This window comes from Marmota monax, unplaced genomic scaffold (assembly GCF_021218885.2).
Source record: "Marmota monax isolate L192 unplaced genomic scaffold, Marmota_monax_Labrador192_F-V1.1 WCK01_AAM20220418_F8-fsc00018, whole genome shotgun sequence".
Classification (NCBI taxonomy): Eukaryota; Metazoa; Chordata; class Mammalia; order Rodentia; family Sciuridae; genus Marmota; species Marmota monax.
The window spans coordinates 22,911,744-22,938,872 of NW_026692201.1; the positions used below are offsets into that span (position 1 = coordinate 22,911,744).

Here is a 27,129-nt window from a genome sequence, read left to right on the forward strand (position 1 = left end):
AAATATTCCCCTAAGGTGACAGAAATTAAGTAGTAAATTCAAAATAGATTATCTTTTAAAAAAATCAAGAAGAGCCAGGCATATGGTGTCATATGCCTGTCAATCCCAGCAGCTAGGGAGGCTGTGGCAGGAGGATGGTGAGTTCTAAGCAAGCCTCAGCAATTTAATGATGCTCCAAGCAACTTAGCAAGACCCTGTTGCAAAATAAATATAAAAAGAGCTGGGTATATAGCTCAGTGGTTAAGTACCCTGGGTTCAATCCACAAGAAAAAAAAATCAAGATGACATTACAAATTAAAAGACTTTGTGAAGCAACCAAAGCAGTACTCATGAGATGTATTTATTGTCATAAATGCCTTTTTCAATAACAGAGAAAGAAAAACTTGATAAACCAAAAGTTTGTTGAATTTTAAATTTAAGTAGCTAAAAGCGGTAGTAACATGACCACCCAAAAGACTCACTAACCTAGGAGCAGAGGAAGCAAAGGACTCATAATAACAGATGAAAGCAGCAGCATAAGTGAAGCTTGAAGTGGTTGTTTCTTCTGAAAAAAACTAATACATTACAAAACAGCAGCAAATGAAAAAGAGGAAAAGATTGTGCGGGTCTGGGGATGTGGCTCAAGCGGTAGCACGCTCACCTGGCATGCGTGGGGCGCTGGGTTTGATCTCAGCACCACATAAAAATAAAATAAAGATATTGTGTCCACCAAAAACTAAAAAATAAATATTGTATAAATAGAATGAAATTCTAAAATGAGAACAAGGTAATAAACAGTGTTAGAGATCAACCTAATTATTGATAGTTCAAAGCCAATCCCCAGTTGATTTTTATGGATGTCTATAAAGCACTGGCAGGTATAAAAGAAGAAGGTCTTTAAAAAGTACAATCCATTGTGAAAGTAAGAAATCAAGAACAAGTAAAAGTAACAATCAGCACACAAAATTATTAGTAATCACTACATATAACGGTTTTCTAATGAGATAACAAACAAAAATACAAAATAAAACAATTCATAAAATTTGAACAAAGGAAAACTGAAGAAGAGATTAGACCTGTCCCCCAGCTTACCTCCTGCCAGAGCTCTAGAGATAACTCTTTTACGTGTTTAACACTCAGGTAGTTTCCAGGTGATGAATATGTCATGAAAAAGATAGTGTTATACATGCTTGCTTCTACAGGGATTATGGTCCAAATCTTAAAGCTTCATTGAATATAGCAATATCATCCAAAGGCACTTAAATTTTTAGGTATAAAAAGATTACTAGAATGAACTATAACAAGTTTTTAAAGTAGTCACTAGCTTTTATCATAAGTTAAGCATTCATCAGATGTGGTGACTCACACCTGTAATCCTAGTGCCCTGGGAGGCTGAGGCAGGAGGATTGCAAATTCAAGGCCAGCCTCAGCAATCTAGCAAGGCTCTAAGTAACTTAGCAAGACCCTGTCTCAAAATAAAAAAAATTAAAAACATCATTGAACCCAGGGGCACTGAGTCATTCATTCACTCACAGGAAAATCATAGAGAAACAATCAAGTAATTATGTTCATATAAAAGATATATTTGGAATTTTACATACATTCATGTTTTAATTAAAAACTTAGAAAGGATAGGTAATCCTTTAATGTGTTACATAGTATCTATTTAATTTCAATAATCATATATTAAATATCAAACTGATTTCATTTCCCTTAAAAACTATGAAAATTTGATTTTATAGTCATTTCTGTATAATTTATGGAGGAATAATGACAGATAAAAAAATAACACATTAAAAAGATACACTTGTGTATACTTGTAACTATGACTATTTGTATATAACATTTGTAGATGACATTATATATGCTATGAAATAGATTAGATAATAAAACAGGCAACAGATTAGATAATAAAAGTGCTGTAAGATATTAGACTTATGTAAAGAAAAAAAAGAATTGAATAGAAAAATAAAGACACAAAAATGGAAAACTATGTCTAAAACAGTTATCTAAATATCTAAAAGAATGTTTATAATTACTTCAAGTCATTTTATATGTATTAATTTGTTTTTAAAATAGCAATAAGGTACTTTCTGTAACTTGAATTATTCTAAAATATATTTGGAAAGTAAATGTATAAAAATATGGAAAACCAAAGTATGGAAAACTTCTTTTCAGTATTTTTATGGACGATTAATACAACTGAACACTAGCATATGTTATACAGTAATCATGTCTCTTATTTATGATTCAGAGAGTAAACATGGCTTAAGTCAGTGAAAGAAAATTAAGAAGTGGACATAAATGACAAATTTAGTATATTGTTTAAAATAAAGTGAGAAGAAATTATTTCAGAAAGTTTCTGGAATAATTATCCAACATTCAGGAAAAATATTAAACTGTAACTTTACACCATATATTGTAATATTGAAGCAACAGTTTGCATCATATTACATGTATCAGAAACACACTCATTCATTGTTTTTTAGCAGCACAAACTCCTAGCAACTCTGAGAGGGCAACTGGGTAGAATATAGCCAGCACTATAAACACTCACTTCTAAAGCTTAGTTAGATCGTTTGTTGCCAAAAACTTGAAAACCTTTGAACAACGTTAAGTGTACAAAGGGAAGTATATAAACAAATTCCAGAACTATAAGTCATTATTGAACAGTTAATATTTAGAATAATAAATATGACTACAGAATAGAAAATAGTATAAAATAATGCTTTAGAGATGAAATGGAAAACATTGCTTTTAAGTTGTGTTGCTCTGCATGTATTTGAATCAAGAGAATGAACAGTCATTAGAGCTATCTTCAAAGCCTTGTGGGCATGATTTTATATGTAACATATTACTGACAAAAAAAAATTTTCATAAAAGGAATTTGCAGATGATAAACTTTCTGCTGTCATCTCAGAAGTGGTTTCCCAAACCCCAGCTTCAGCCACCCACCCTGCAAAGCCCCCACCTGACAATTTGGTAAGCAACTTATCTTATTTGGAACACTTATGTATACTTGTAACTATGACTATTTGTATGTAACGCATTGTAGATGACATTATATATGCTATGTATGTTATTGGCAGCAGATTAGAAAGTAAAAGGTGCTATAAGATGTTAGACTGATATAAAGAAAAAGAATTGAATAGAAAAATAAAGACACAAAAATGGAAAACTATATGTCTAAAACAGTTTATCTAAATATTCCAAAAGATATTGGAATTAAAATATTCCAAAAACAGCAATAAGAAAGAAAATAGGATACCTGCTTACATCAAATGAAAATAGACAAGATTATTAGATTAGGCACTTTCCATTTTAGAAAATCCTAGTCTGGCTATATTGGGAGATGGCAGAGAATATCTGTGAAGTGGTTAAATGAAATGACATATGTTAAACCATTTTACTCACAGTCAAGGACCTTAACATGATTGCTGCTTTACCATAATTGCAAGTACAATAATATATATTGTGTATGTATTTTAATTACTCGATTTGAAAAATTCCTTAGCTTTCCTGATAATTGATTTTTTTTTCTTTATGAAGTTTTTGGCACATGCTATAATTTACTACAGGTTATTTAACCTCAGATTTATTTTATGCAATTTTGCAGTATTTAAGTTTCTCCTGCCCCCCCCCAAAAAAAATTACAAGCATGTTATTGAATAGCATTGTTTTCCCCATTCACACCAGTAAAAATTTGTCATTTTCATGCATCAATAGTGTTTTAATTGTTTACAAGTTCTGAAGCAAGGCCATAGGTCCAAAGCTGTTCTAGACTTCCTTGATTAATTATCTGTACTATGTTAAATGATACATTATCTACAACACATCAGAAGATAAAGAGTGGCCTCCAGCCAGGTCCCCATCTTCCCTGTTGGGAACAATGCCTCATTTGCTAGAAAGATGAAGTCGCTATGGTGAGGTCAGCTGTGCTGCCTTTTCTTTTGATGTAACTTCAAAGCTTACTTAGTGCTGGAGTCTCAGATTCTGATGGATTTTCATCCTGTCTGGTCAGTCTCAGGACCATCTGAAAATATCCAGAAGCACAGATGACAAAGCCCAGACTGGGCCACTGGGAATTTCCCCATTAGCAGCTGCAATTCTGGGCTCTAAAGTGTGTGTGTGTGTGTGTGTGTGTGTGTGTGTGTGTGTTTCCCTAATGGCAGAAGTTCTTGTGTAAGAGAATCAGTAATAACTCAAGCTGCTATATGTATTTCAGTTCCTAACACCTATTCAGGCCGGAGGTTATTGAGTCTATTAGGAAACAGTAATCAAAAGGCTTTTGCCTTTCACAAATACATCTTGTGATGATCCTTCACTTTCCCCATCAGAGTCTAGTTTGACTCCATGTTTTATTTGAAGACATCCCTAAAACTAGGCAAAAAGATTTATTCAAATGAATGTGTTTGGGTATTAGGAGTCAACTAAACCATCATAATTCGCCTGAGTTTTCTTTGCTGGGACATTGGACATTTTCACTTCTATGGGCTTCTTGGTGATTGCACCATTCCTGATTCCCCACCAGTGCAGAAATTCTCTGAAGTCTTTTGAATCCCCTCCTCCCTGCTATGGCAGAGAATCCCTATTCACTCTTGTGATACCAGTTTGTCTCTGGAGTTTTGAGCTCCAGGAAGTACTGGGATGGAAATGTGCTGTATGGCTTCCCACAATTTGCTGTGGTCATGCTGTACTTCTTGAATGTACTTTCTAGATCTGTTTGTCATGTGTACCCACAACACCAATGAAATACTCATCTTCTTTTGCAAAATCCCACCTGCTAACCATCTGACATCTGTGGATTGTCATATCCTTTTTTAAAAAAATTGTGTTTAATATCTAAATAAAAGGAAAGTGACTGGTTCATTTATGTTTGGACCCTCTAGGGTGAGGGTAACCTCTGGGTCACCTGTTGGGGTGCAGTCCCTGACACTACCACAGAGAATTCCATAATTTGGTGGGGTTTTTTTTCCAGAATTCTGGGCAGGGTGAGCATATGGCCCTGGTGCTCCAACCCAGTCAAATGGACACGTATTACTGCTGCCTCTCCCTTTCACTCAACTTCTGTAACCATATCTATTCCTGCAACCCACCCAGTTTCTCTTCCAAGAAAACAAGTCCACTCCTGAAAAAATGGGGCTCTTTGGCTTACTTGCCTCTGATACAGTTTGACTAAGCAGTAACTAATTTAGAATTATTTACTTTTTTAGCAGAGAGACAAAGAGCTTGACGATGCCTTGGATAAACTTTCTGATAGTCTCGGGCAAAGACAGCCTGACCCAGATGAGAACAAACCAATGGAAGATAAAGTGAAGGTAAAAAAAAAAAAAAAAAAAAAATTATTCATGTAAGGTTTTTAAAGCATATAATATCCCATCCTCCACAAAAAAGGGAAAAAAATACCTCTGATATTATATTTAGCTGGCCTAAGTGAACAGTTGGCTAATTTGAGTTTCATTGTTTTTTTTCTGCCCTGTGGTCTATGTGGCATTTCTTTATTTCCTCTTGAAGGATTATGTTTGTCGCACAGACACTAAGACAGTCATATGTCCTATTTGTGAGACCTGACCTTGTAGTGACGTTTCCATTGTTACACAGTGCAGTTCTGCTTTCTTAATTCTGTTTTCTTCTTTTGCATTACCTTTTCCTAGTTTTACTTGGGAATAAGGACATCATACATATGATATGCATATGTGTGCACTTTTTAATTGAACACATTTTGTGTGCTAGTAGTGTCGAAGGTCATGTATTGGTCAGAGGTTTCCCCCAGCAGCCTTCTCTTGCATGTATAACTAAATCTGAAATCAAACTCCAAATGAGAGGCCTTGGGCTGAGTTCAGCACTATGAAGAGGGCACAGTTAATTCTATACATTTGATATACTAGGTATAAGCACTTATTTATACTCAGTGCACAATACTTAATCTATTTTAGCTGCTTTGAAACTAGCTTAGAACCACAATGTAACTCTCTGATCAGCCAAATCAATGTCACAAAGGCAGGGCATTTCTGGCATTTCTGCAATTGTCATTCCATCACAGGAATAGTGAATGTGAACTTAATTTATATTTGGAAAGTGAAATTCTAATAATTCAGAAAAATCAACTCTACTCCACTTGCAGGGAGGGTCCCAGAATCTGTACGGAGCCTAGCAGAGACCCACAGGTGGGGATGCTGGGGCAAGTATGGCTTATACACCAGCAGGTGCTTCCTCACTGCAATACAAGCATCAGATTTTCTACAATTGTCAACTCCTTCAGAGTTGGTTAAAAATAGTCGAAGCTGTAAATATGACCTTCTGACATGTCAATGTATTTTATTTGAAATTTGAACAAGAAAAAACTTATTTTATACCCTTGGGTTTTTCTCTCCTAATGTGGCTCCTGAAGATAATTATTTAATCCTTTATTTCAATTTAAAATACAAACAGAAACTTCACAGATATAGGCTGATATATAGAAACATATGGGTTGACATTTTTTCACTAACTGTTGTCATCCATTTTGTTGTTTTATTGCTTAAAAAATAAACACAGAGCATATGTTTTGCCTCAGAAGAGTAAAACAAATGCTGCATCCTAGAATGTATTTTTCCAAGTGAAGGAGGAAATGAAGAGTCATTATGTCTGTCAATGTTTATAGGAAAGAACTAAAGCTGAACACAGAGACAAGCTGGGGGAAAGAGATGACACTATCCCACCTGAATACAGACACCTCCTGGACGATGATGGGCAGGTAAACTGAGGCAAATGGCAAGATTGGGTTTATGCTACAAAGATTTATAAATTCAAGATAAAATAAAATAAAGGTGAAAATTAAAATAAATAGAGGTGCACTCTTTTACAATAGCATAAAAATGCACCATTTCTGAACACTTTTAATGTGTCCCCAGGGATGACAAGCAGCCTGTCCAGAATTCTGTTAATATTTATTTAAGCCAATAGTATTTGGTGTTTATAAGCTGGGTCCTGTGATGTAAACAGAGTTGGAATAATGGTCATCATTCACTGATGACCTGTGTGCTCAGCAGTAGCAAAATGCCTGATACTTATCAGATTCTCAAAATGTGATTAAAAGTGAATGAAAAACTAATGTCTAATTCAACAAGTGTGAGGTTCTGTACCTGTAAACCATGGCCACCCTTAATTCACATAGAAGGAAACATGAAATGAATTCCTTCGCTATTATTCTCAGAACAATACATCCTGCAGATCTTAGATTTAACCTTGCTTTGGTTATTATTAATCATAGCTTCCAATCATGGCATAGTTGGTCTTTTTGTATTGGGTGATTTCCTTTGTAGACCTTCTCAATATCCTATTTCACACTTGGAAACTCCTAATATCTTTTTATGGTAAATGGATTTTATTTTCCTATGTAACCTACTCCAGCTCTGCAGTTGTTTGCATTGTTAAATTTCTCCACATAACACTGACAACAATGTCTTGGTTTTAACTACAAAAGCCAGTCCAAAAATGCTCTGAGTTTTGGTTTCATTTTGTGTGTATGTGTGTGTGTGTGTTTTATGTACAGTTTATTTTGTTTGTTTTCATCAATTGTTTTTGTGTATATTTGAGGTTTACATGATGTTATGGGATCCATAAAGATAGGAAAATGGTTACTGTAGTGAAGCAGATTGACATATTGGTTATTATTAATTTATTATTACATTTTTGTGACAAGCAGCTAAAATCTACTTAACAAAAATTTCTTATACAATATAATTTTATAACTTTCTCCTTATAATGTGATTTAGATCTCTAGACTTGTTCATCCTACTTATTTGCTATTTCATGTTCTTTGACACACATCACACATCTCCCTAATTTCCTGCCCGCTATGCCTGCCCTGCCCATGGTAACCACTGTTCGTTCTCTCTGTGTATTTAAGCTTTTCTATTTTATTTTATTTTTTGGTACCAAGGATTGAACTCAGGGGCACTCAACCACTGAGTCACATCCCCAGCCCTATTTTGTATTTTATTTAGGGACAAGGTCCCACTGAGTTGCTTAGGCTGGCTTTGAACTTGCTATCCTCCTGCCTCAGCCTCCCAAGCTCCTGAGATTACAGACATGTACCACTGCGCCTGACTGCTTTTCTTTTGTTGTAATCTACATGAGATCATTCAATATTTTGCTTTCTGTGCCTGGAATACTTCAATTAGCATTTTCCTCCTGGTGTGTCCATGCTGTGGCAAATGGCAAGCTGTCCTTTTCTAAGGCTTGAATAGTATTTCATTGTGTATAATTGCCATTTTCTTTTTTTATTTATCTAAGTATATTTAGCTTATTTTCATATCTTGGCTATTGTAAATGATACTATAAGGAACATAGGAGTGCAGATACCTTTTTGAGGGCGTAATTTCACCTCCTTTGAGCATATGCTCAGAAGAAGGATTGCTGGGGTGTATGATAGTTCTATTTTTAATTCTTTAGTATTCACACTGTTTTCCTTAATAGTTGGACCAATCTACATTCCCATCAATAGTGTATGTACTAAGATTCTCTTTTCTCCACCCCCTTGTGAAAACACTTGTTATTTCTTGTCTTTTTGATGATGGACAAGTTCCATTTTGATGATCAGAATTAGTTGTGTGTGAGTCACATACCATGGAACTCAGCAGATCATCCATAGGATGCTCACTTCATACCTTATTTTTAATCTTTTAACTTCCTGCCTTAAACACTTCTGTGTACATTCACCATTGTTTTAAAAACTCATGACTAAAACACCTGTTATTAATTAAATTGGGAATTTACAGGCTGCTTGTAAAAATAGTCTAGATTAATTTGATCATAGCCAGGAGTTAGTTGCTAGATGGATTGATGACAGCAAGTAACCTCATTGCATTTCCTTTGCTTTAGGATAAGAAGGAGGCTTCCAGTTCCAAATCATCCCAAAATGGAGGTGAAGCGAAGGATTCAGAAAAGGTAAACATGAGGCTGTTAAACTAAACATTAGTTTAGCAATTACATGGAAGTAGGATTTATCCCTGGTAGTAATTTAGTTTCTTATTGTAAGTCAACTTTTTGTTGCTGTGACCAAATCATCTGACAAGAACAATTTAAAGTAAAGAAAAGTTTATTTTAGGTTCATAGTTTCAGAGGTTCAGTCCACGCATGAGAAGGAGAAAGGGGTGTGGGGAGAGAGAGAGAGAGAACAAGGAGCAGAGCAAAATAAAATCCCCAAGAGCACACCCCCAGTGACATACTTCCTCTAGCTGTGCCCCGCCTGCCTACAGTTACCTCCCAGTGTCCTAATCCTTTCAAATTCTTAATCTGTCAAATGGGTTCATCTACTGAATAGGTTACAGCTCTTACAATCTAATCATTTCACTTCTGAATGTTCCTACGTTGCATATCATATTTCTAACACATGAGCTTTTTTATTGTTTTTGTTGTTGTTGTTGTTCTTCTTTTTTAGATATACATACATAACAGTAGAGCAACACATAAGCTTTTCAGGGAAAACTTTATAGCTAAACCATAACAGCTATTTACAATAAAAGATTTTTAAGCACTAGCTAGCTCTAGCATTTCTTGCCCAAGAAACTGAATTTTAAAAATATACTTATGCATATGTGTATGTATATAGGTACATGTATATACATGATATGCTAAGTAATTTTAGATTTCTGTGTAAAATATATTTAATATTATTATATTACTAAGTAGTAATATATCAGTAATATATTAATAACTTCTAAATAATTGGAGCTTTAAAAATCAAAATAAATTGTAAATGTTCTTAACACAATTCAAATTTTCTGCCTTTATTTCAATAATACCAGAATATATAATTTATATAAATTTTAGGGCATGAAAATAGTATATAAAATTAGGGGAGATAGTTATTCAGTTTCTATGGTCAAATATATTCATTAGACTGCAACTATTAGGGAGATTAGTACATAATGAGATTATTAGTTCATGTATTAGTCATGTATCTGTCACTATAGTGAATATCTAAGGCAATTAACATATAAAGAGAAAAGGTTTGTTTTGGCTCATGGCTTTTGGAGATTCAAGCCCATGTTCAGTTTTCCCCCTTGCTTTGGTCTTCTGGTAAGGCACACATCATGGTGAGAACATGTGCCAAAGCAAACTGCTCACTTCATCAGCCAGGAAGCAAAAAGAAAAAACTAAAAAAAAGGAAGAAGAAATGGTTTACCATAGTCCACTTTGAGGGCATGCCCCTACTGGCCCAAGGACCTCCCATAAGGCCCCACCCTCTTAAAGGTCCATAGCACCCACCAACAGTGCCACCCTGGGGACCAATCCTTTCATACATGGACTTCTGGAGGGCATTCGGCATGCAGACTATATCAGTACATAAGTCTTCATGTTGCTCTAGAAAGTAGAATGAAAGGTAATGAATGGAAGTCATAGTGTCAAGGCCAAGGTTTGGAGTTAGTTGAATATTAATGGACAACTTTTGGGAGCTTCCTATTGTTAAAATAACTCATGTCGTGGTCAGCAATAGACATTGGATTTGACAATTTATAGGTCTCTTCTAATTCCAAGAATGTATGACTCACATGGTTATAATTATGATCCTCTGATCATAATGGGAAATTAAAGGTACAGTTTTTAAAACTAGACTATTTGCATTAAAACTCTTAAGAACAAGATTATGAAATCTTCTATATTAGATTCTATTAAAGGATACAAGAAACAGGACTCATAATTGACAGTTACTAATACCATTATATCTTAGATGGATTAAGTACTTACTTGCTTATTATTTAATTTTATTTATATTAAGTATTTGATTAGCCCCTTAATGAAAATAGAAAACTTAATAACCCTGTATAATGAGTGTATTAGCTAGCCAGTTACAGCCCTAAATATGGGAAAATAATGGATCACTATAGAATGATAAAATACTGCCATCCAAGAAGACCTGTCCATATTTAAAAGTTGCCTACCAATGGCTTTTCAAAAAACAAGTTTATAGGGTTTGGGTAATAGCTCAGTGGTAGAGCATTTGCGAGTAAGACACTGGGTTACATCTCCAGCACTGCATAAATAAATTCATATAAATATAAAAATGTTTAGAGTGAGAAATTTGGGATCACTTAAAATTATTTTTCTATTAGAAGATCAAAGGGGAAGAAGACACAGTGTTCTGGTCAGTTGAAGAAGAGAAACTTAGAACCAACCTATTTTCACATTACCATCATCTTTGAATTTGACAAGCCTATTCCTCATAAACCTTCCCTGTTTTTGACACTTAATCCAAAAAAGGAGCTCACTGATGGTTTTGCTCTCTCCCTTTTAGACAATGGAGGAAGCTTCCAAGCCAAAAACTGATGAAAGAAAAACAAGTTAAAGTTTACACTGTTTGGTAAGGTGAGTGTTCGTTGTAAATGAAGACTATTTTGTTTCTTCTGTCAACCTGTGTTATGTGGAAAGTATTCAAGTCCACCTCTTAAATACTTCATGCTTTTTTTATACTATCATCATGAAATGCACCTTGCACAATTTCAGAGTAATCAGACATTATCTGAGGAATGCAAAATGGGATTATTGTAATATTAGAATGTTTAAAAACATTAATCTTATGATTAAGATTTTGTTATTAGAGAAGATTCTTAAGTAAATGACTAGCTAAAGCCAATTGAACTTCAAAATTTAAATGCTACGACTTCAAGTTACTCTAGCAAAGCAAAATTAATGTTACAACTTGTAGTGAAATGACCTTGGTTTACATTGCACCAACATATCAATATACATACAGTGTGTGAGTCAGGGGGAGTACCCTTTAGAGTCTAGTAGAAATTACAGGGTTTAAGGAACAAAGGCAAAGGAAAAGATTGATTTTTATTTGTCTTAATTTTGGAAAGTAAAGTACTATGTTTGGTTCTAATTTATGATGCCTGAAGATGAAGATAAAATCCAGCAGATGAAGGAATTTCTAAGATCTGTCTTGAGAGATGGGTCCTTGTGGAAATTGTCAGAGCAGGGAGATCTTACCATAAGCCACAATAGTATACCTCTGCTAACTGACCAAAGCCGAGGAGAACTCAAATTGTAGACTAACTCAGGTTCAGTTCTCTCACCACAATCCATTTTTATGGATCCTATAAAGAGGGGAGGTATAGTGATAAGAAAGAACTGCTGTAAGATTTTTTCCAGAGTTTAATGAAAATTTTCTATGACTACTCTCATATTTCCTTAAAATAGGAAATTGCTTCTTCTTGTGTGTTACACAATGCTTTCACTACATAGCATATTTTCTGTGCTTGTGATATGTAAATTATGTATCAAAGGGTTCACTGGATTTATTTGAATTTTTCAAGGTATCTACATATAAAAATCTTCAGCTGGTGGATGGTGACTTTTGAAGAATAAAGACTTTGGCAACAGAACATTCTTCTGGGTGGCTTCTAGATAGTGGTATCTGTTAAGTCGTTTGACATTCTAAACAGTGTTTGTTATTCTTTTCCAGAAAGAAAATGAATTTGTCTGATTCACCTGTGTTATTGTACTGAGTGTTGATGAACTTTTAATTTTTTTTAAATTGCCTTCAGTTGGGAGAGAAAGGAAGCTTTATATTTGTAAGAAATATATTTGATAAAATTTCTTAAATACCCCCCCAAAGAAAAATAGAAAGAAAAATCTTGCATACTTTGCACATTCTAACACAGTGCCTGTAAATCTCATTAGCATTTTCAGTTTGCACTTATTATTATATTTTTTTAGCATTTGGAAAACAAAGCTTTAAACAAACATTTATCAATGTTCTGATTTCTTATTTACCTCTTTTCTCTTGGGCTTCAGAACTGTGTTTGATGTTTCTTTGGGTTAATGTTTGTAGGTCAAACATAAAATATTGTACATTGGGCACATATCTCCTCTTGGGCTGCTAATAATAAATGAATACTATGTAACCTGGACAAACCAGGAAGCACCAATCCTCCTTTTCAGTTTGAACTCTTCATTTCCAGGGGTGAGGACTTCTGTACCTTATAGTCAGAGAAAACTCACTGAGACTTTAATCAAGTCAGCAAGATTAAGACACACGCTAGATGATGTGTAGTAAGCTTCAAGAACAAGAACATTTAATCCTTCAAGAACAAGAACATTTAATATTCATATGGCTTGAATTTTGTTGGTATAGCATGTTATTAAACTGTATTTTCTACTATCTCTACATAAAGCCTAAACAGCAATTGTTTGCTTAGAGCCATTTATCACATTAGTCTTTGCACTGTATTGCATCTGGCTTTATAAAAGTTTAGTTTTCTAAATACAAAAATAAAGTTTTGCTTTAAAATAAAAGCAAAAAATATACACACATATGTATATATGTACACTAAAATCTAAAATCTGATCTTCCCCCACAGTAATTCAGGAACTAAACTCTGATGTCCTACAACTTTGAGTGGTTTCTCATATCTTTCTGAATGAATAGTTTATGAGCATTGCACTGATATCATTGATGGATTTTGATAAATAATTAATTTCATCTTTATTTCCTGGCAGTGGATGCAGGAAAAGATGTCAAATACATATAATAAAACAGATTGGAATTTCTTGTTTCTAGAGAGCACAGCCTTCCTTAAAATCAATTTAAAATTTTTGTTAGAACTTCACTAACTTCACTTAAACATGAATATAATCTGACCAGTGCTGTCTAATGGGGGTGAGGACAAGTAACAATAACACTGCATATAATGGGCCTTGAATTTGTTAACACTTTCTAAAAGGATTCTCTACAAATCAGGCACATATCTATAGGATTTCAAACCTCACTACTTAAAACAAGTCTCTGTCCCATCAGAAAAGTAGTCATGATTCTACATTCAAACCATTAACAAGAAAAGGAAAAAAACACTTTTCTTGATGAACTTTAACTATGTACCTAATTCTCCTATTTGGGCAGTATTAGGTATTGCTCTTTTTGTTCATTTTTAAAAAGACTGAAATCTTTGACCACTGACATTTTGTGTGCAAGGATATGGTTGCACTATTACTAATTTCCATGAATATAGAGAGATATTTTTAAATGATATAGAAAGATCCACAGGTTTAAGAATGCCTAGAAAAGTAAGCATTCATTTGAGATGCTTGGGAATATACCTTTTTTTATTATAAATTTCTTTAAACTTGAATGTTTGCTAGTAATTCACAATGACTTGAGAAAGAATGGGATCTAAAGCAGTTCTTTTTTAAAAAAAAATCTAGTCAGGAGAAAATGATTGCAAATATCCACTCAGAAGTAAAGAACAGACAAATATTTTTATTACCAAAAAGGTTTCCACACATTGTTGTGGCAATATTGTATCTGTTTAGAAAATCAGTTTTTCCAAAGTAGATCGTTTCCTCAAGTGACCAAAATTGAAAATCAATATTTCTGTGTTTCATTAATCAAGAAATAAAACATCATTAAAGCAAAATATTTTACATTAAAATTGTGGCTTTGTATTATTGTTAGAAGTAAATTAGTCTAGGGAGATATTACCAGTGAGTTTTTAAATTTTTTTAATTCTTAAAACATCAACCATCCAATAGATATAAAATGAAATAGTAAACACATTTATTTCCAAGAGTCACTGTATTCCATAGTGTATTAGAGCAACATATTTTAACATTTTTTGTGACTATCATATGCCTTTATCTTGAAATATGCAATATATTAAAAAATGTCATATATTCAAAAATTCACATGTAAGTCTCCAAAACCAAATAATACATTGTCTTTATTTAGCCTAAAATAAGCAAATAATTTTGGGTTCCCAGTGTATTAACATATATTTTTGACTCTACAATGATTTATTGGCAATAAATGCCAATGATGTATTATTTGGGAATTAAAAACTATATCAAATGAGGAGCAGAAGGAGAAATCATCACCTCTCTACCTAAGAATCAACAGCTCTCCAGAGCAAATGAAAGGTGTGTCCTATGGACCTGAATGCACTCTATACTTTTTTCCAGAAGGGATACTCTATCAGAGTTCCTGAGAAAATAGTTGACATTCAGAATAATCTGAGGAGGGTTCTAAACAAGGATGTTTTACGAAGATGTGGGCAGCATGTGTGAAAATCACAATCTCCAGGACTGGTAGTGCCAGGCTCCCATTGCATTTCCTAGTGCAGAAAGGATCACAGAATCCAGAGATGGAGAAGACTGTGGAAAAAAGGGCCACCTCCCAAGAGCTATGGCCTTTGTTGGAGAGCAGTCTGCGGCAGCCTGCAAAGGAATAAATATTTGCACCTTCTCCTCACCCAACCCCAGCTCCAAACTCATGGGCTTGCCATTGACTAAATTCAGAGGACAAGGAAGCCTGATGACTTGGGCCCTACACATCAGCACCTGGACCTGAAGTGGGAAGAAAGAGTGAACAACATATCTGGAAGGGTCAACGGGGAGAGCTCCAGCATAGCTATTTCTGCCTTAATTATTCATCCAGTGTTCATTGTTCAGTATTCACTATTACATCTTAACAAGGACATTAATGAGCCAGCTTATGACAGACACATGGGGCACAGGGGTTTGGACACTGCATGGCTTAAGCATAAAATATAAAACAAAAAGAATCAGGTCCTTTACTCTGTGGTAGGGAACTCACCACTTGGGTTTACATCGTAAGGCACCTGTAAATAGCAGCCACAGTCCATTGATGAAAAAACTAATTGCTGTCTGTTGGGTGAAATGCTCAAATGCAGAGAGTTGAGGGGGAAAGGAAGTATCTTCAGCTGGAGCCAAAATGACCATTGCTATTTGAAAACATTCACATTCAACAAAATTCTGGTGATTATAGATCATAGGAACTTGGCAAGAAATGAATTGTTACAGCAGGTCAAGCTTTTCATTTTGCAGCCACACTCTGATTTTATCAAAATTTTTATCCATCCAACGTATGTTTTCCTCGATGGTTTCAATTGTTTGTTGGACACAACGAAGCTGAGAACCATTTTCTTTCAAAGAGCTGAAAAATCCTTTTACCTTGTGAGAAAAAAGATATATTTTTTTAAAATTTATTTTATTACATTAAGCAAATATAACCCCAGGCTAATTAAAACTGAAGCCAAAATATCAGCATTTGTCAAAATTCTATATATAAGGCAGCCCCAGGTGTCTGGATATGGTTAGGTACACATAAGCTTGAGCTACATTAAATGAGCTCATGCCTCATGATGTCAGGTTTTGTGTTTTTTTCTCTGCAGCTCTTATTTATTCACAGTTGCCGGGGCTGCACTGTGTTTACCATTTTATAATTAAGATTTAATTGAGTGTGTCTATATTTAATGTGTGTTCTATTCTATACAAACAAATGCAAACAATATTTTTAAAACATGGTATCTAAAAAGCAGAATATGCAGAGTATCTTCTTTGCCAAGCAAAACAGTTCCAACCACATAAATGCAGCCTTTCTCCATGGGCCTGGTCTGGTATGTCATTATGGAAACACTGTAGGGAATAGGGCTCTTAGCAAGTTAGGGTGGTAAGACTCCAAGCTTTGCCAATTTTTTTGTCCTAATCCACAATTCATGTATTGTTCTCACAAGGTAAAAATCACAGAAAGTTCCTCATAGTTTTTAAAGAGATAAGTGACTCTTGGCTATCTCCTCAAAAATACTGTTTTGGTTTCACCTCTGGGTATCTGAATCCCTTGAGCTCACATGGGGGATAGGTAGCTTTGCTGCAGCACTGAACTTTGTGCTATTTTATTTCACCTTAAGGGGTTCTTAACCTTTCCCCATAAATTTTCACAGCATTAATCCATAAATTTTCGATATTGTAGTGAGAAAGCAAGTGTAGGCCAAGATGTATTCTTTTTTCAACATAGATTCCAGACAACTAAAAATCCATGTCAGAACACCATATTATGAGTCTAGAAGCAAGGGAGACAGGGTAATAATTGGGTTTAGGAAGCTCAAATTCCAATTTAGAATGAGGTAGAGTTGTTTAAAGTTACATCTCAGTACAACTTCTCAATGAATTGAACACAGGACATCTCACTGGGGGTGACCACCCGCTCCTGCTCCACCTTGTATTGTAGCTCATCCTAGTTTCACTCTCCAGAACCCAAGATGTTGTACCCAACATGCCCAGTTCATTCAAAATCATGTTGGATACTCTTTGGTCAAAGCACATGTGTAATTTCACTAGTTGGTCAAAATATTTCATTAATCCTGAAGGAACCCATCATGATAGCACTACCAGAAAATAGCCTCTCTTCACAAGCGGTAGCAAAGCCATCTGTCAACCCTTTCCTGATCCAAAACTCACTCTCTGTCCTCATCTGCCTTGCAAATGTAGTACATCAACTGAGTATTTGACTCAAACCTGCCTTCTCAGAACATTTTCTGTGCAATAAGCAGTTTAAGCCTGGAGGAAAGTCTGCTTTTGTAGAATACTTGTATGTCTCATGTTCCCTCTTACTAGACCATGAGAATAACTCATGTGGATTTCTCATTTTTGTCTGACTGCGAGGAAACTCTGTGATAAATTTAGGGATAGGATGGTAATAATTATCCTTAGTATAGTTCCTCATTCAGTTATCTCCTGTCCCTAACATAGCTTTTTTAAATTTTAACAATTATTTTGCAGATGGATTTTATAAGATGCCTAAGATTCTTTCTGGAAGTAGATGGTATATGCCATAAGTAGAAGGGAGACCATGAGCTTGGATAGTGAAGAACCTAGATTGCAGATCCATCTCTTTCATGACTGCTGATGACCACTTCAGTCATTTGCAACCCCAGCACTCACTTTTAACTCCTTAAACAAGGACTTGTTGTCTCAAAGTATCTTTTTATGTCCCTATTTTTACTTACAGAGCAAAGACTTAACATGTTTGAGAAAAGGCATAGTTTTTACTAGTTTATTTGCAACCAATTTTTGCTTTTGTTAATACCCCAAACTGCTTCTAAATGACAAAATCCATTTTTAGTTCATCAAACTTTTAAGAGTATTTTGACTTCCCACATTTAGTAGCTGATTGTCACTTAGGTTTAAAAGATTTTTTTCCCCCTTTTACCTCTTCAAGCCGTGTTCTTGTGGAGAATTGATTTGTTGTTCCCATTACCATGTGGGCTATGGAAGACGAGCCAAGTTCAAATCTAGAAATGGAAATTGTTCAAATATATTGTGAAATATTTATCCATTCAGCATATATGTAATAGCATTTAACGGAAAACTGATGAGGCATGAAAAAGATGCAAAATATGATCTCTATCCTCCAATGAGTTAAGATCTAGTGGTAAAATATAATACATGCCAACATCTGAATAAAAGATTAAGTATCTAAAAGAAATGATAGAGATAGGCAGTGCTACAAGAGCTAGACAAAGGCAAATTCGAACAGCTAATAAGGCTGACCTGTAGGAGGCTGACTTCAGATAGTTCAATGGGTACAGGGAGGGGGTCACTCCAGACCAAATGGAAAACCTTACTATCCAAATATATTAGTTAACATTGAAACAAGGTTTTACATTTTATGTGGATATTTTAAGTACCTCAACTTCCTATCATCAATCAAAAAACTCCCTTTAGACTATCACTATTTTTTTTACAAACAGCAAAGCTAAAGCAGGAAGGTTAAAGAACTTGTCCAGTCCCAGCAAGACATTTTGGCATTACTTACTTTTGTACAAGCTTATTCCAATTTTCCCTCAGAAACTGCCAGGCCAATGGATATCCCACTGGGTTTTTGGCAATGAGTGTAAGAATATATGGAAAGTCCTGAGTTTTTATTATATCTCCCTTAAAACTTTGATCTAGTAGCCTGTAATGATTAAGAGAAGAAATGTCAGCAATGAGTAGGTGATGAAATAGTTATAAAAAAACTACAATAAAGAAACTTGTAAAAGAACAAACCAGTCTGCCAATAATAAAGGCCAAAAAGGTAAATTGGGAACCAGAGTCCTGATAAACCCACTATAGCAACATAATAATAAAAACTAACATTTAAATCACATTCATAATACCAATCCTCATATAGCCTCTTAATTGCTCAAAAGAATAGTTAAGAAGGGTATATCTAGTAAATATTCCAAGTACATTATTTCTTTAAAGATATACAATATATATTCCTTTAAATATTTTCCCCAGCACCTGGTTCTCCCTAATTATTTGCCTTTTTCATTAGATGTGTGCTCACTTGCACAAATGTTCTGAGCAAAAATAGGGAATTCCTGGCCAGGAGAACAAAAATAGGTGCCAGAATGATCTGATCTAATTTAATTTCCCTTGGCCATATGAACATGAATGAATGACTCACCACTGAAGCTTTTCTTTATTTTGGCTTGTACAAAGGGCAAACTCAATCTGGCTTTTCTCGGTACTGGACAAAGAAGACTGATATTTACTATAAAGAAAATCCCAGCCTTCTGTGTTCTGGGCCCCCACAGCAAACACTGCCAAGGTCACATCGATAGGCAGGCTGTGGGAAAGAACACACCCTGTGAGAACTGGAGATGCAGAAAGTACATTTAGATGCATAACAACGACCAATTAATAACTGATGAACTGGCCCCATACTCCGACAATATGCCTAGGAATATACACAACAATTACTGCTCTCCTTCAGTTACATTTATAAAAAAGAAGAGAAAATATCTAAAATCAGGTTTTAAGCAACCTTCTAAAAACAATGAGAAATGTAACTTTTATAAACACATATATCTATCATCTTTTAATAATGTTGAGTGACTCCATAGTTGGTCACCTTTCAAGCCAAAAGAAATTCAAAATAGCCTCAAATTTTACTCAATGAGTGCAAGTCAGGAATCCAATAGAACCACTGCTTTGTAAGCATTTCTTTAAACACAGCATATAGATTGTTGGCATCATATTTCCTGGATGGCATTTAAGCTTCAAAGAGAAAAGAACGAAGATAGAGATTTCCAGATATGGTGAGAATCCTACCTTGCATAGACAGTGTTAGCAATAACTAGGTACCCCTGTCAGGGAATTTAGAGGCCCAGAGATGCTATTATAAAATGCATTGCCTCTTTTTCAGTATGGTCTGGCCATCTCAGTTTGATAAGATTTTCATTTAGCTATACAAAAATGGGAATTATTATAATCCCTTTCTAATTACATAGATATTTGGCTCTTTCTTACACAGAATTTCCTTCCCAGTATTTCTTAAAACTGGAAGTTGGGAGATATATAGAGATAAATCTTAAAAAACAATTTATTTTCCAAAAAAGGGCAGTTATTGGAGACATGTCTATACTCGTTTTTCTCATTGGTCAGCACCAAAGTTGGGGAACAGGAAAGATACCTTTTTCATTAACAAATTGGTTATTCTGTAGGACTGACCTCTTATTTCCATTGGATTCCCTCCACTCTCTGAAATAGCCTTCTGCCTTCTGCACACAAGGCTGATACTTGCGCACACAGGCAAGGAGGAGGAGCTGACTCCGCAGCATTCGCTCTGAGACGGAGCCTTCATCCGACCATATCTGCTTATCAATGAGGTCCCTCAGCAGCCTGATGAGGAAAGCCTGCAGGGGTAGGACAGGGGACAGTGACATGTGGCATGATATCACAGGCCATTTCATGTTTATATAATCGAGCGCTCCCTTAGGTAATGGGGACTGATTTGTAAAGCTTAATTCAAATCTTACTTTTTAAACTGTGCATCTCTGTTTATATGTAATTATGAAAAGAGTGAAAAACAAGAAATAATGATGAATGGTTTTAGTATTTGCTTAACAATCTTTCCTAAAGATATTGTAAGATGAACTACCACTCTTAAACTAAAGAGCAAATTATACAATAAAACTTTATGACATTTTGTCAAAAGTAACAATTTTGTGATTCTTTCAGGTACCCCTGACAGTCCCAGAAAATCTTAATATTCTCCATTGTAATAAAGAAGTAAAGTGAAATAAAAAGTGTGTGAAGGAAGGGAATAACAATCCATGACAATTAAGTATAGAATTCTAATACAGCCATTCCTATTTTAGTGCCAAATAAAATCAAAATCTTTGCTAATCAATCCACATACTGAACTTTTATTGGCATTTCCTTGATATTAATATGAAGACACAAAAATACATGAAGGTAAGTGCTTTTTCACACACAAGAAAATCAAAACATAATTATATAACTTTTCTATTTACTTCAGGTTTTTACCTTGAATTGAGTTTCCACTTCATTCATATCTCTTTTCTCCATTAACTTATACATGGGTATCAGCTCATTCAGACCTTGGAACACGGGCATAATTTCAGTTTCGTGTTTCAAGTATAGGGTTAAATCCAAGGCTTTTTCAATCGATAGCTTTCCGATGCTGACCAAGAGAGACCATAGTTACAGTTTTAAAAGAAAATCCAGGAAATCACCTTTTTTGCTTCAAAATGTAACAATCTTCTAGCAAAACAATCATATATGAGCCCCTCATAAATAATAACCTTTACATTAGTACCTTTTCTGTCACATATAACGTCTGGCAAGATTACACTGGGGAAGAAGTTTCATTAAGAGAGCTAGGACTAGCTTGCGGTTAAGATGAACTGCAAGTCCCTCAGGAAGCACTGGATTGTGTGCTGAGCTTTCTGGGTAAGAAGGGGATGCCAATCAAAGACCCTTTAGGAAACCTGGTCAAGAGAAACTGCCATTCAGCAAAAGTATGAATCCCTGGTGTAAGCACATCTTGCCTCTTTCAAAAAGCCACTGAATGCACATAGAAACTCTTCCTAATAGAGGGTTGATGTTCAAAGTCTCAGTAGTACCATATATGCTTATATAATTAAGCAAAAACCTTCTAAGACTCAAGCAGAATCTTAGGCAGAAAGAAACAAATAAGCAACCCTCCTCCCCCATTGCTTTTTGTCACCTTAGAAGGCCCAGTGAGATGGTAGGAGGACCAGAAGGGAGAATCATCACTCAGGGTAGAAGGACATGGGGCATGAATAACAGAGCTACCCCTTCCCACCTGGATGGTTACCCTTAAGACTTCAGTTCTGCCTAAAGATTGAAGAAGTTTAAGGCTTGGCAAGCATTTTCTTAAAATCATTGTCATGGGAGAAAAAAGAAAAAGGAGAGTTTTCACTCTCTGTTCAACCACGCAAAGGTCATTTGGTTGGGCCAAATGTTATGAGCTACATTCATAGAAATGTTCTGAAGTTCAGGTATCTGTTGTTTAGAGAAAATCTCTCCTTTAAATCAACAGATTCAATGCAAATAACTGGGCCTGGTATATTTGGTCTTTAAGACGCCTGCATGGTGGTCAAAGACCCAGCATGGAAGAAACCTGAGAGGCCATAGCTGGACAAGGGAAAGCTGTAGGACCAGGCTTTAAGGATGGAAAAATAATGTTGTCTCTTGGCTTTCTACACATTTACCACAGTCTGATCTGAATTGTTAATGAGGAAGGTTAAAATACTGATTCCATACTTCAAGTTACCTGCCAGTAACAGATAGATAGCAGGTTAATTACAAAGTTAAAAGCAACCTTGGATTGTTAGAAGAACTTACAAGAAACATCTTTCAATTTCGCATTAGCAATCAATCAATCACTTTCATCTTTAGAATCAAGAATCTGAATAATAACAGCTGCTTTTAGAAATAAACCAGGACTTTGCACAGCTTGTATTACCTGACAAGCTGAAATGCATTGTTAATGAGACTCGCCCGATCATTACTGCTGATAGTTGTGTGTGCCCCTTTTAAAAGGCCAGTCAAAGAATCCCATCCATCATCCTCATAATGTACAATGTAATAGCCACTCATTCGCACATTAAATTTGATCCATTCCACTGCTTCTGGGAGGATGAGCACATCTACAGCAAATAAAACAAATCATAATTCCATTTACTATCTTGACTGATGAAAGCTTTTCTGATCAGAGACTGGACAAGGAAACTAGAGAAAAGTTTAATATCAAACAAATTAAAATCACTTATTCCTTTTAGGAAACAGACAACAGCAACCCATAGACAAAAGCCAACACCAGCTTTAGACCAAATTTTGTGAGATTTATATAGATTTATGAAAGCAATGCAACTGCATTTCTGACCATACATATTATAGGCCCAAGTAGTATTAACAAAGTAATGAGAATTTTCATTGGTAATCCCTCCTTTTTCACATTACATAGCTCAACTGTTTTAATTTCTATCAGGCATTACATTGGCAATTCTTCAATATTTTAACCTAATCCCTTTTGTTTTAACCAAGATAAGCAGCAAAAGAAACTTGGTGTTTAAATCCTACACATTTCTACAGTTTCTCCTTTAGTTCAACTAGTTTAACTTTCATAATAAGTTACCTGTCTCTGTCTTCAGCAAAAATCTGCCAACTGAGTCTGATTTGCTAGTAATGTATGTCAATGGAACATGCCATAGGTACCTAAAAGGAAGGAGGATAGATTCTTTATATTTTTATTCATTCAACAAACTGCTTTTAAATCACCTGCCATGCACTAGGCACTGGCTAGCTTAGAACAGGATGGTATAAAAACTGCTGTATCCAAGATCCTAAAACATATCCAGACTGTTTTCCAGCTCAGGCACTATTCATCCTTCTCGGACTGACTCCTTGAGCAGAACTGGGAATTGGGGCTTAAGTGATTGGTGATTAGAGGCCAGAGACGTAATTTAAAACAGTGATCAAGTACAGACACAAATTGATATCATGTGCCTTCTAAATCATATACTCAGAAGGATACAACATCATATCTGTGGAATTTCTGTCTGTGATGCACAATCTGAATCTGATCATGAAAAAACAGTAGAAAACACAATTAAAAGATTAGAATATCCTATACTGGCTATATTCTTCAAGAATGTCAAGAAACACAAAGACTGAATAATTGATTCAGAATAAAAGGTGACTAAAACAATGAGACAAATATGATATGTACTCCTACATTGAATCTTGAAGCAGATATTTTTCTATCTTAATATAAAGATATTTTAGGACAACTAGAAAAGTTTATTAGAGTTTAAATAAAAGTATTGTGTCAAGTTTATTTACTAATTTTGATAATTATATTATGATTATATAGTGAATGTTTTTTTGTTCTTTTGTAAATACTATACAAATACTTAGGGGCAAAGGGGTATCATGTCTCCAACTTGCTCTCAAACAGTTCAAAAAACATATATATCATATGTATAGAGTTAACATAAATCTTGGTAAACCATATATGGAAATTCTTGGCACTATTCTTGCAACATTTCCATAAGCATGAAATTATTTCAAGATAAAACAAATATTTTTACATAATGTCCATCCATTGTCAATCGAATTGTAGCATCTCATTTTTACTTGTATTCTTCTGTGGAATTAAGCTGACCATTTCCAGGATTTAACTTGGACTTCCAAAGAAAAGAATTGGGTCTCTCATAATCCCCAGAAATAATCTAAGTTCTTTTCTCCTTGCACCAACCTAAATGCCAAACCCTGTTGAAATTCAGCAGCAAGTGCTTAGATCACAGTTGATTTCAAGCCAGTTACTAGAAAGTACATCCTATTAAACTAAAAAAAAAAAAGAGCATGTTAAAATAATTATTTAATATCAGCTTAACCAAGATCAACCAAGGTATAAAGCCTCCTTATCCTTTCAAGAAGATAGGAAGTATAAGCCAACTTTATAGGGCATGTAGATTCCACTGAAATACTTTAGCAATAGAGGTAAAGGCATTTTTCCAAAAGTAAGATTTTATCCTATCAGGTAGATGTTACCTAGGTAACAAAATGAGTTTCATTCCATGAACATTACCCAGTTTCTGAGTCAGATCCCTTCATATAGTGCTCTTGCTTCATGTGTATGTTCCTCCCTCTCACTGTGATGGTTATCAGGGGAAAGCCCTTCTGCAGTGTCCAGGTGTTCATCATGGTTTTCACATCCACACTTTCCTGATGCCAGTGCTGAATTATACAGAAAAAGTCAGATGCATTACTCACTTAGACCCAAACCTAAGAAAGCAGGCCAGCCTGCATTCAAAGGGTTGCTACCAACTGACAATCTCCTCTGTGAGTCCTGATCCCTTCCTCTACTCTTCAGCCTCCTGCCCTGGCTCCCTTACCCCAATGTTCCCAACATGGCACATCTGTTACAGCATGGACTGAATACTTTTCAGTCTCCTCCACTACACTCATGTCCTGGCAGGTAGCATATCTGGGCCTGCTGGGTATACCCTGGGGCTGGCATAGCCTTGACACCAAGCAGGCACAAAAATGAATCAATGAAGGGAGAGAAGGGAGAGGAAGTGACCAGATTTTCAATAGCTACATAATTATGCAGGTTCTCAGACAAGCAAGGACGGGAAAAGCATTTACCCAAGAGCCTATACTTCCAAAGTGATAACACAGAGATGGCTCATGTCATAAGTTCAAAAGGGAATACATTCTTGAATACTAAAAAAGCTTTTTAAGAAAAGATTTAAGAGCTAGTAAAAGGGTAAAATATGCTACAGGATAAATCTAGAAACTTGAATAAAGCAGTCTATTTTTAAAAAGCCAAGAAAATAAAAATAGAGTAGATAAAATTTTGTTGAATTTCCAGATTCGCCCATAAGTGATTTGCCTATGAAAATATTCCACAAGTCCAGATAAATAATCAAACCATTTTGTTACTCAGATGTTATAAATACTTTATAGTGTAAGCAGTAAAAAAAAAACATGAGTTAGATATAAATTCACATCCTTGCTCTGCAATTTATCGACCATATGCTTTTGGATTTCATATTCCCACATATAAAGATAGTGATGGTGCTTGGATCATGAGTTTGTTGTGAAAAGTAAAGGAGATAATGTACATACATGCTTAGCATATGCCTGATATACAGTAAATATTCAAGAATACCATTGCCATTATTTGTTTTTTCAATAGTGCAGAGTCTGGAATGACTGTCATGGTCTCCTGACTAATACACTGCATCTCAATCTACAAAAGAAACTGCTTTACATAGAGCAAAATGAAAGAAATTAGTATCAGTGACAATTATCACCAAAGAAGGCTGTGCCACCCTCTTGTATAGACACTTAAGAAAACTGTAAAAGGCTGAGTTTAGTGGCATTAGATTGAGGGAAGATAATCAGGGAATTCATAAAGTTTGACACAGAGCTAATATCCTTCAAAAAATATCAAGTTAGAGCTTCTTTTCAGCTGGAACTGTCATCTTCCAGTAATTTGCCAAAATGGTCAAAACAAGGGAAAGAGGAGAGGAACCCCATTTATGTTCTCTAGGCCTTTTAGAAAACATGGAGTTAGTTGTTCCTTTGGCCACATATATGTGAATCTACAAGAAAGGTGATATTGTAGACATTAAGGGAATGTTCAAAAAGGAATGCCCCACAAATGTTATCATGGCAAAACTGGGAGAGTCTACAATGTTACCCAGCATGCTGTTGGCCTTGTTGTGAATAAGCAGGTTAAGGGCAAGATTCTTGCCAAGAGAATTAATGTGCGTATTGAGCATATTAAGCACTCTAAGAGCCGAGACAGCTTCCTGAAATGTATAAAGGAAAATGATCAGAAAAAGAAGGAAGCCAAAGAGAAAGGTACCTGGGTTCAGCTGAAGCGCCCGCCCATACCACCCAGAGAAGTACATTTAGGGAGAACAAATGGAAAGGAGCCTGAGGTGGTGGAACCTATTCCCTATGAATTCATGGCGTAATAAATGTAGAAAAATAAAGGCTCATGGACTATATGAATTATTTTCTTTAAAAAAAAAATGAAGTTAGACAACATGCTCAGGAGAACATGTACAGATTTAGACACTTACTGAGGTTGAAGAGGAATGCTGACTTCTAGAGCAAAAACCATCCGTTGATTGTGAGCCATCCGTAGGACAAATCTAAACACCAAAACCAAGCACATCACACTTCTGTAGAAAATGCTCATGGTTCTTCTCAGAAGGAGAAGGCAAAACAAAACAAGATGAAAAACCTGTCCACCCCAAGTATGGAGACAATCAAATGCACACTCACGCTTGCCATGCTATTCCACAGGTCCTCATTCTTTGTGTTTTTGTAACTATACTTATGGAGATACTGCACAATTCCACTTTTAAATGCATCCGCACTTAGATAATCCCTTAACATGTTCAGAATACAAGCTCCCTGAAAAGATATAGAAATAATTGTTACATGTAGTTTGGTTGAACCTTTTTTTTTTTTGCCATAATTCTTTTAGAAAACAGCCACAGTAACATTTTTAATGATGGCAGTTTGTGA

At 35.2% G+C, this 27,129-nt stretch overlaps 2 protein-coding genes and 1 pseudogene across 16 annotated transcripts in view; 2 read left to right on the top strand and 1 right to left on the bottom strand.

Annotated features, from left to right (window-relative positions):
* Cast (calpastatin) overlaps positions 1-12,896 on the top strand; it is a 111,709-nt gene extending 98,813 nt beyond the window's left edge. For 8 of the 12 annotated variants that reach the window (XM_046428846.2, XM_046428871.2, XM_046428843.2 and 5 more), the window contains 6 exons: positions 2,863-2,961; positions 5,193-5,297; positions 6,623-6,715; positions 8,845-8,910; positions 11,261-11,331; positions 12,282-12,896. In XM_046428846.2, coding sequence (XP_046284802.1) covers positions 2,863-2,961; positions 5,193-5,297; positions 6,623-6,715; positions 8,845-8,910; positions 11,261-11,311 — 414 coding nt within the window. In that variant the 3' untranslated portion in view covers positions 11,312-11,331; positions 12,282-12,896. The remainder of the gene's footprint in view (positions 1-2,862; positions 2,962-5,192; positions 5,298-6,622; positions 6,716-8,844; positions 8,911-11,260; positions 11,332-12,281) is intronic. The other 4 variants (XM_046428847.2, XM_046428845.2, XM_046428895.2 and 1 more) reach the window with 1 other exon arrangement.
* A 1,308-nt stretch (positions 12,897-14,204) lies between these two features.
* Positions 14,205-27,129, bottom strand: part of Erap1 (endoplasmic reticulum aminopeptidase 1) — a 105,660-nt gene continuing 92,735 nt past the window's right edge. For all 4 annotated transcript variants that reach the window (XM_046428841.2, XM_058574728.1, XM_046428840.2 and 1 more), the window contains 11 exons: positions 26,884-27,015; positions 26,679-26,750; positions 24,671-24,819; positions 23,216-23,295; positions 22,544-22,727; positions 21,079-21,235; positions 20,260-20,444; positions 19,214-19,375; positions 18,578-18,718; positions 17,972-18,053; positions 14,205-15,933 (listed from right to left, as the gene is read on the bottom strand). In XM_046428841.2, the coding sequence (XP_046284797.1) occupies positions 15,778-15,933; positions 17,972-18,053; positions 18,578-18,718; positions 19,214-19,375; positions 20,260-20,444; positions 21,079-21,235; positions 22,544-22,727; positions 23,216-23,295; positions 24,671-24,819; positions 26,679-26,750; positions 26,884-27,015 (1,500 nt within the window). In that variant the 3' untranslated portion in view covers positions 14,205-15,777. The remainder of the gene's footprint in view (positions 15,934-17,971; positions 18,054-18,577; positions 18,719-19,213; positions 19,376-20,259; positions 20,445-21,078; positions 21,236-22,543; positions 22,728-23,215; positions 23,296-24,670; positions 24,820-26,678; positions 26,751-26,883; positions 27,016-27,129) is intronic.
* Positions 24,843-26,877, top strand: LOC124080565 (large ribosomal subunit protein eL21-like; annotated as a pseudogene).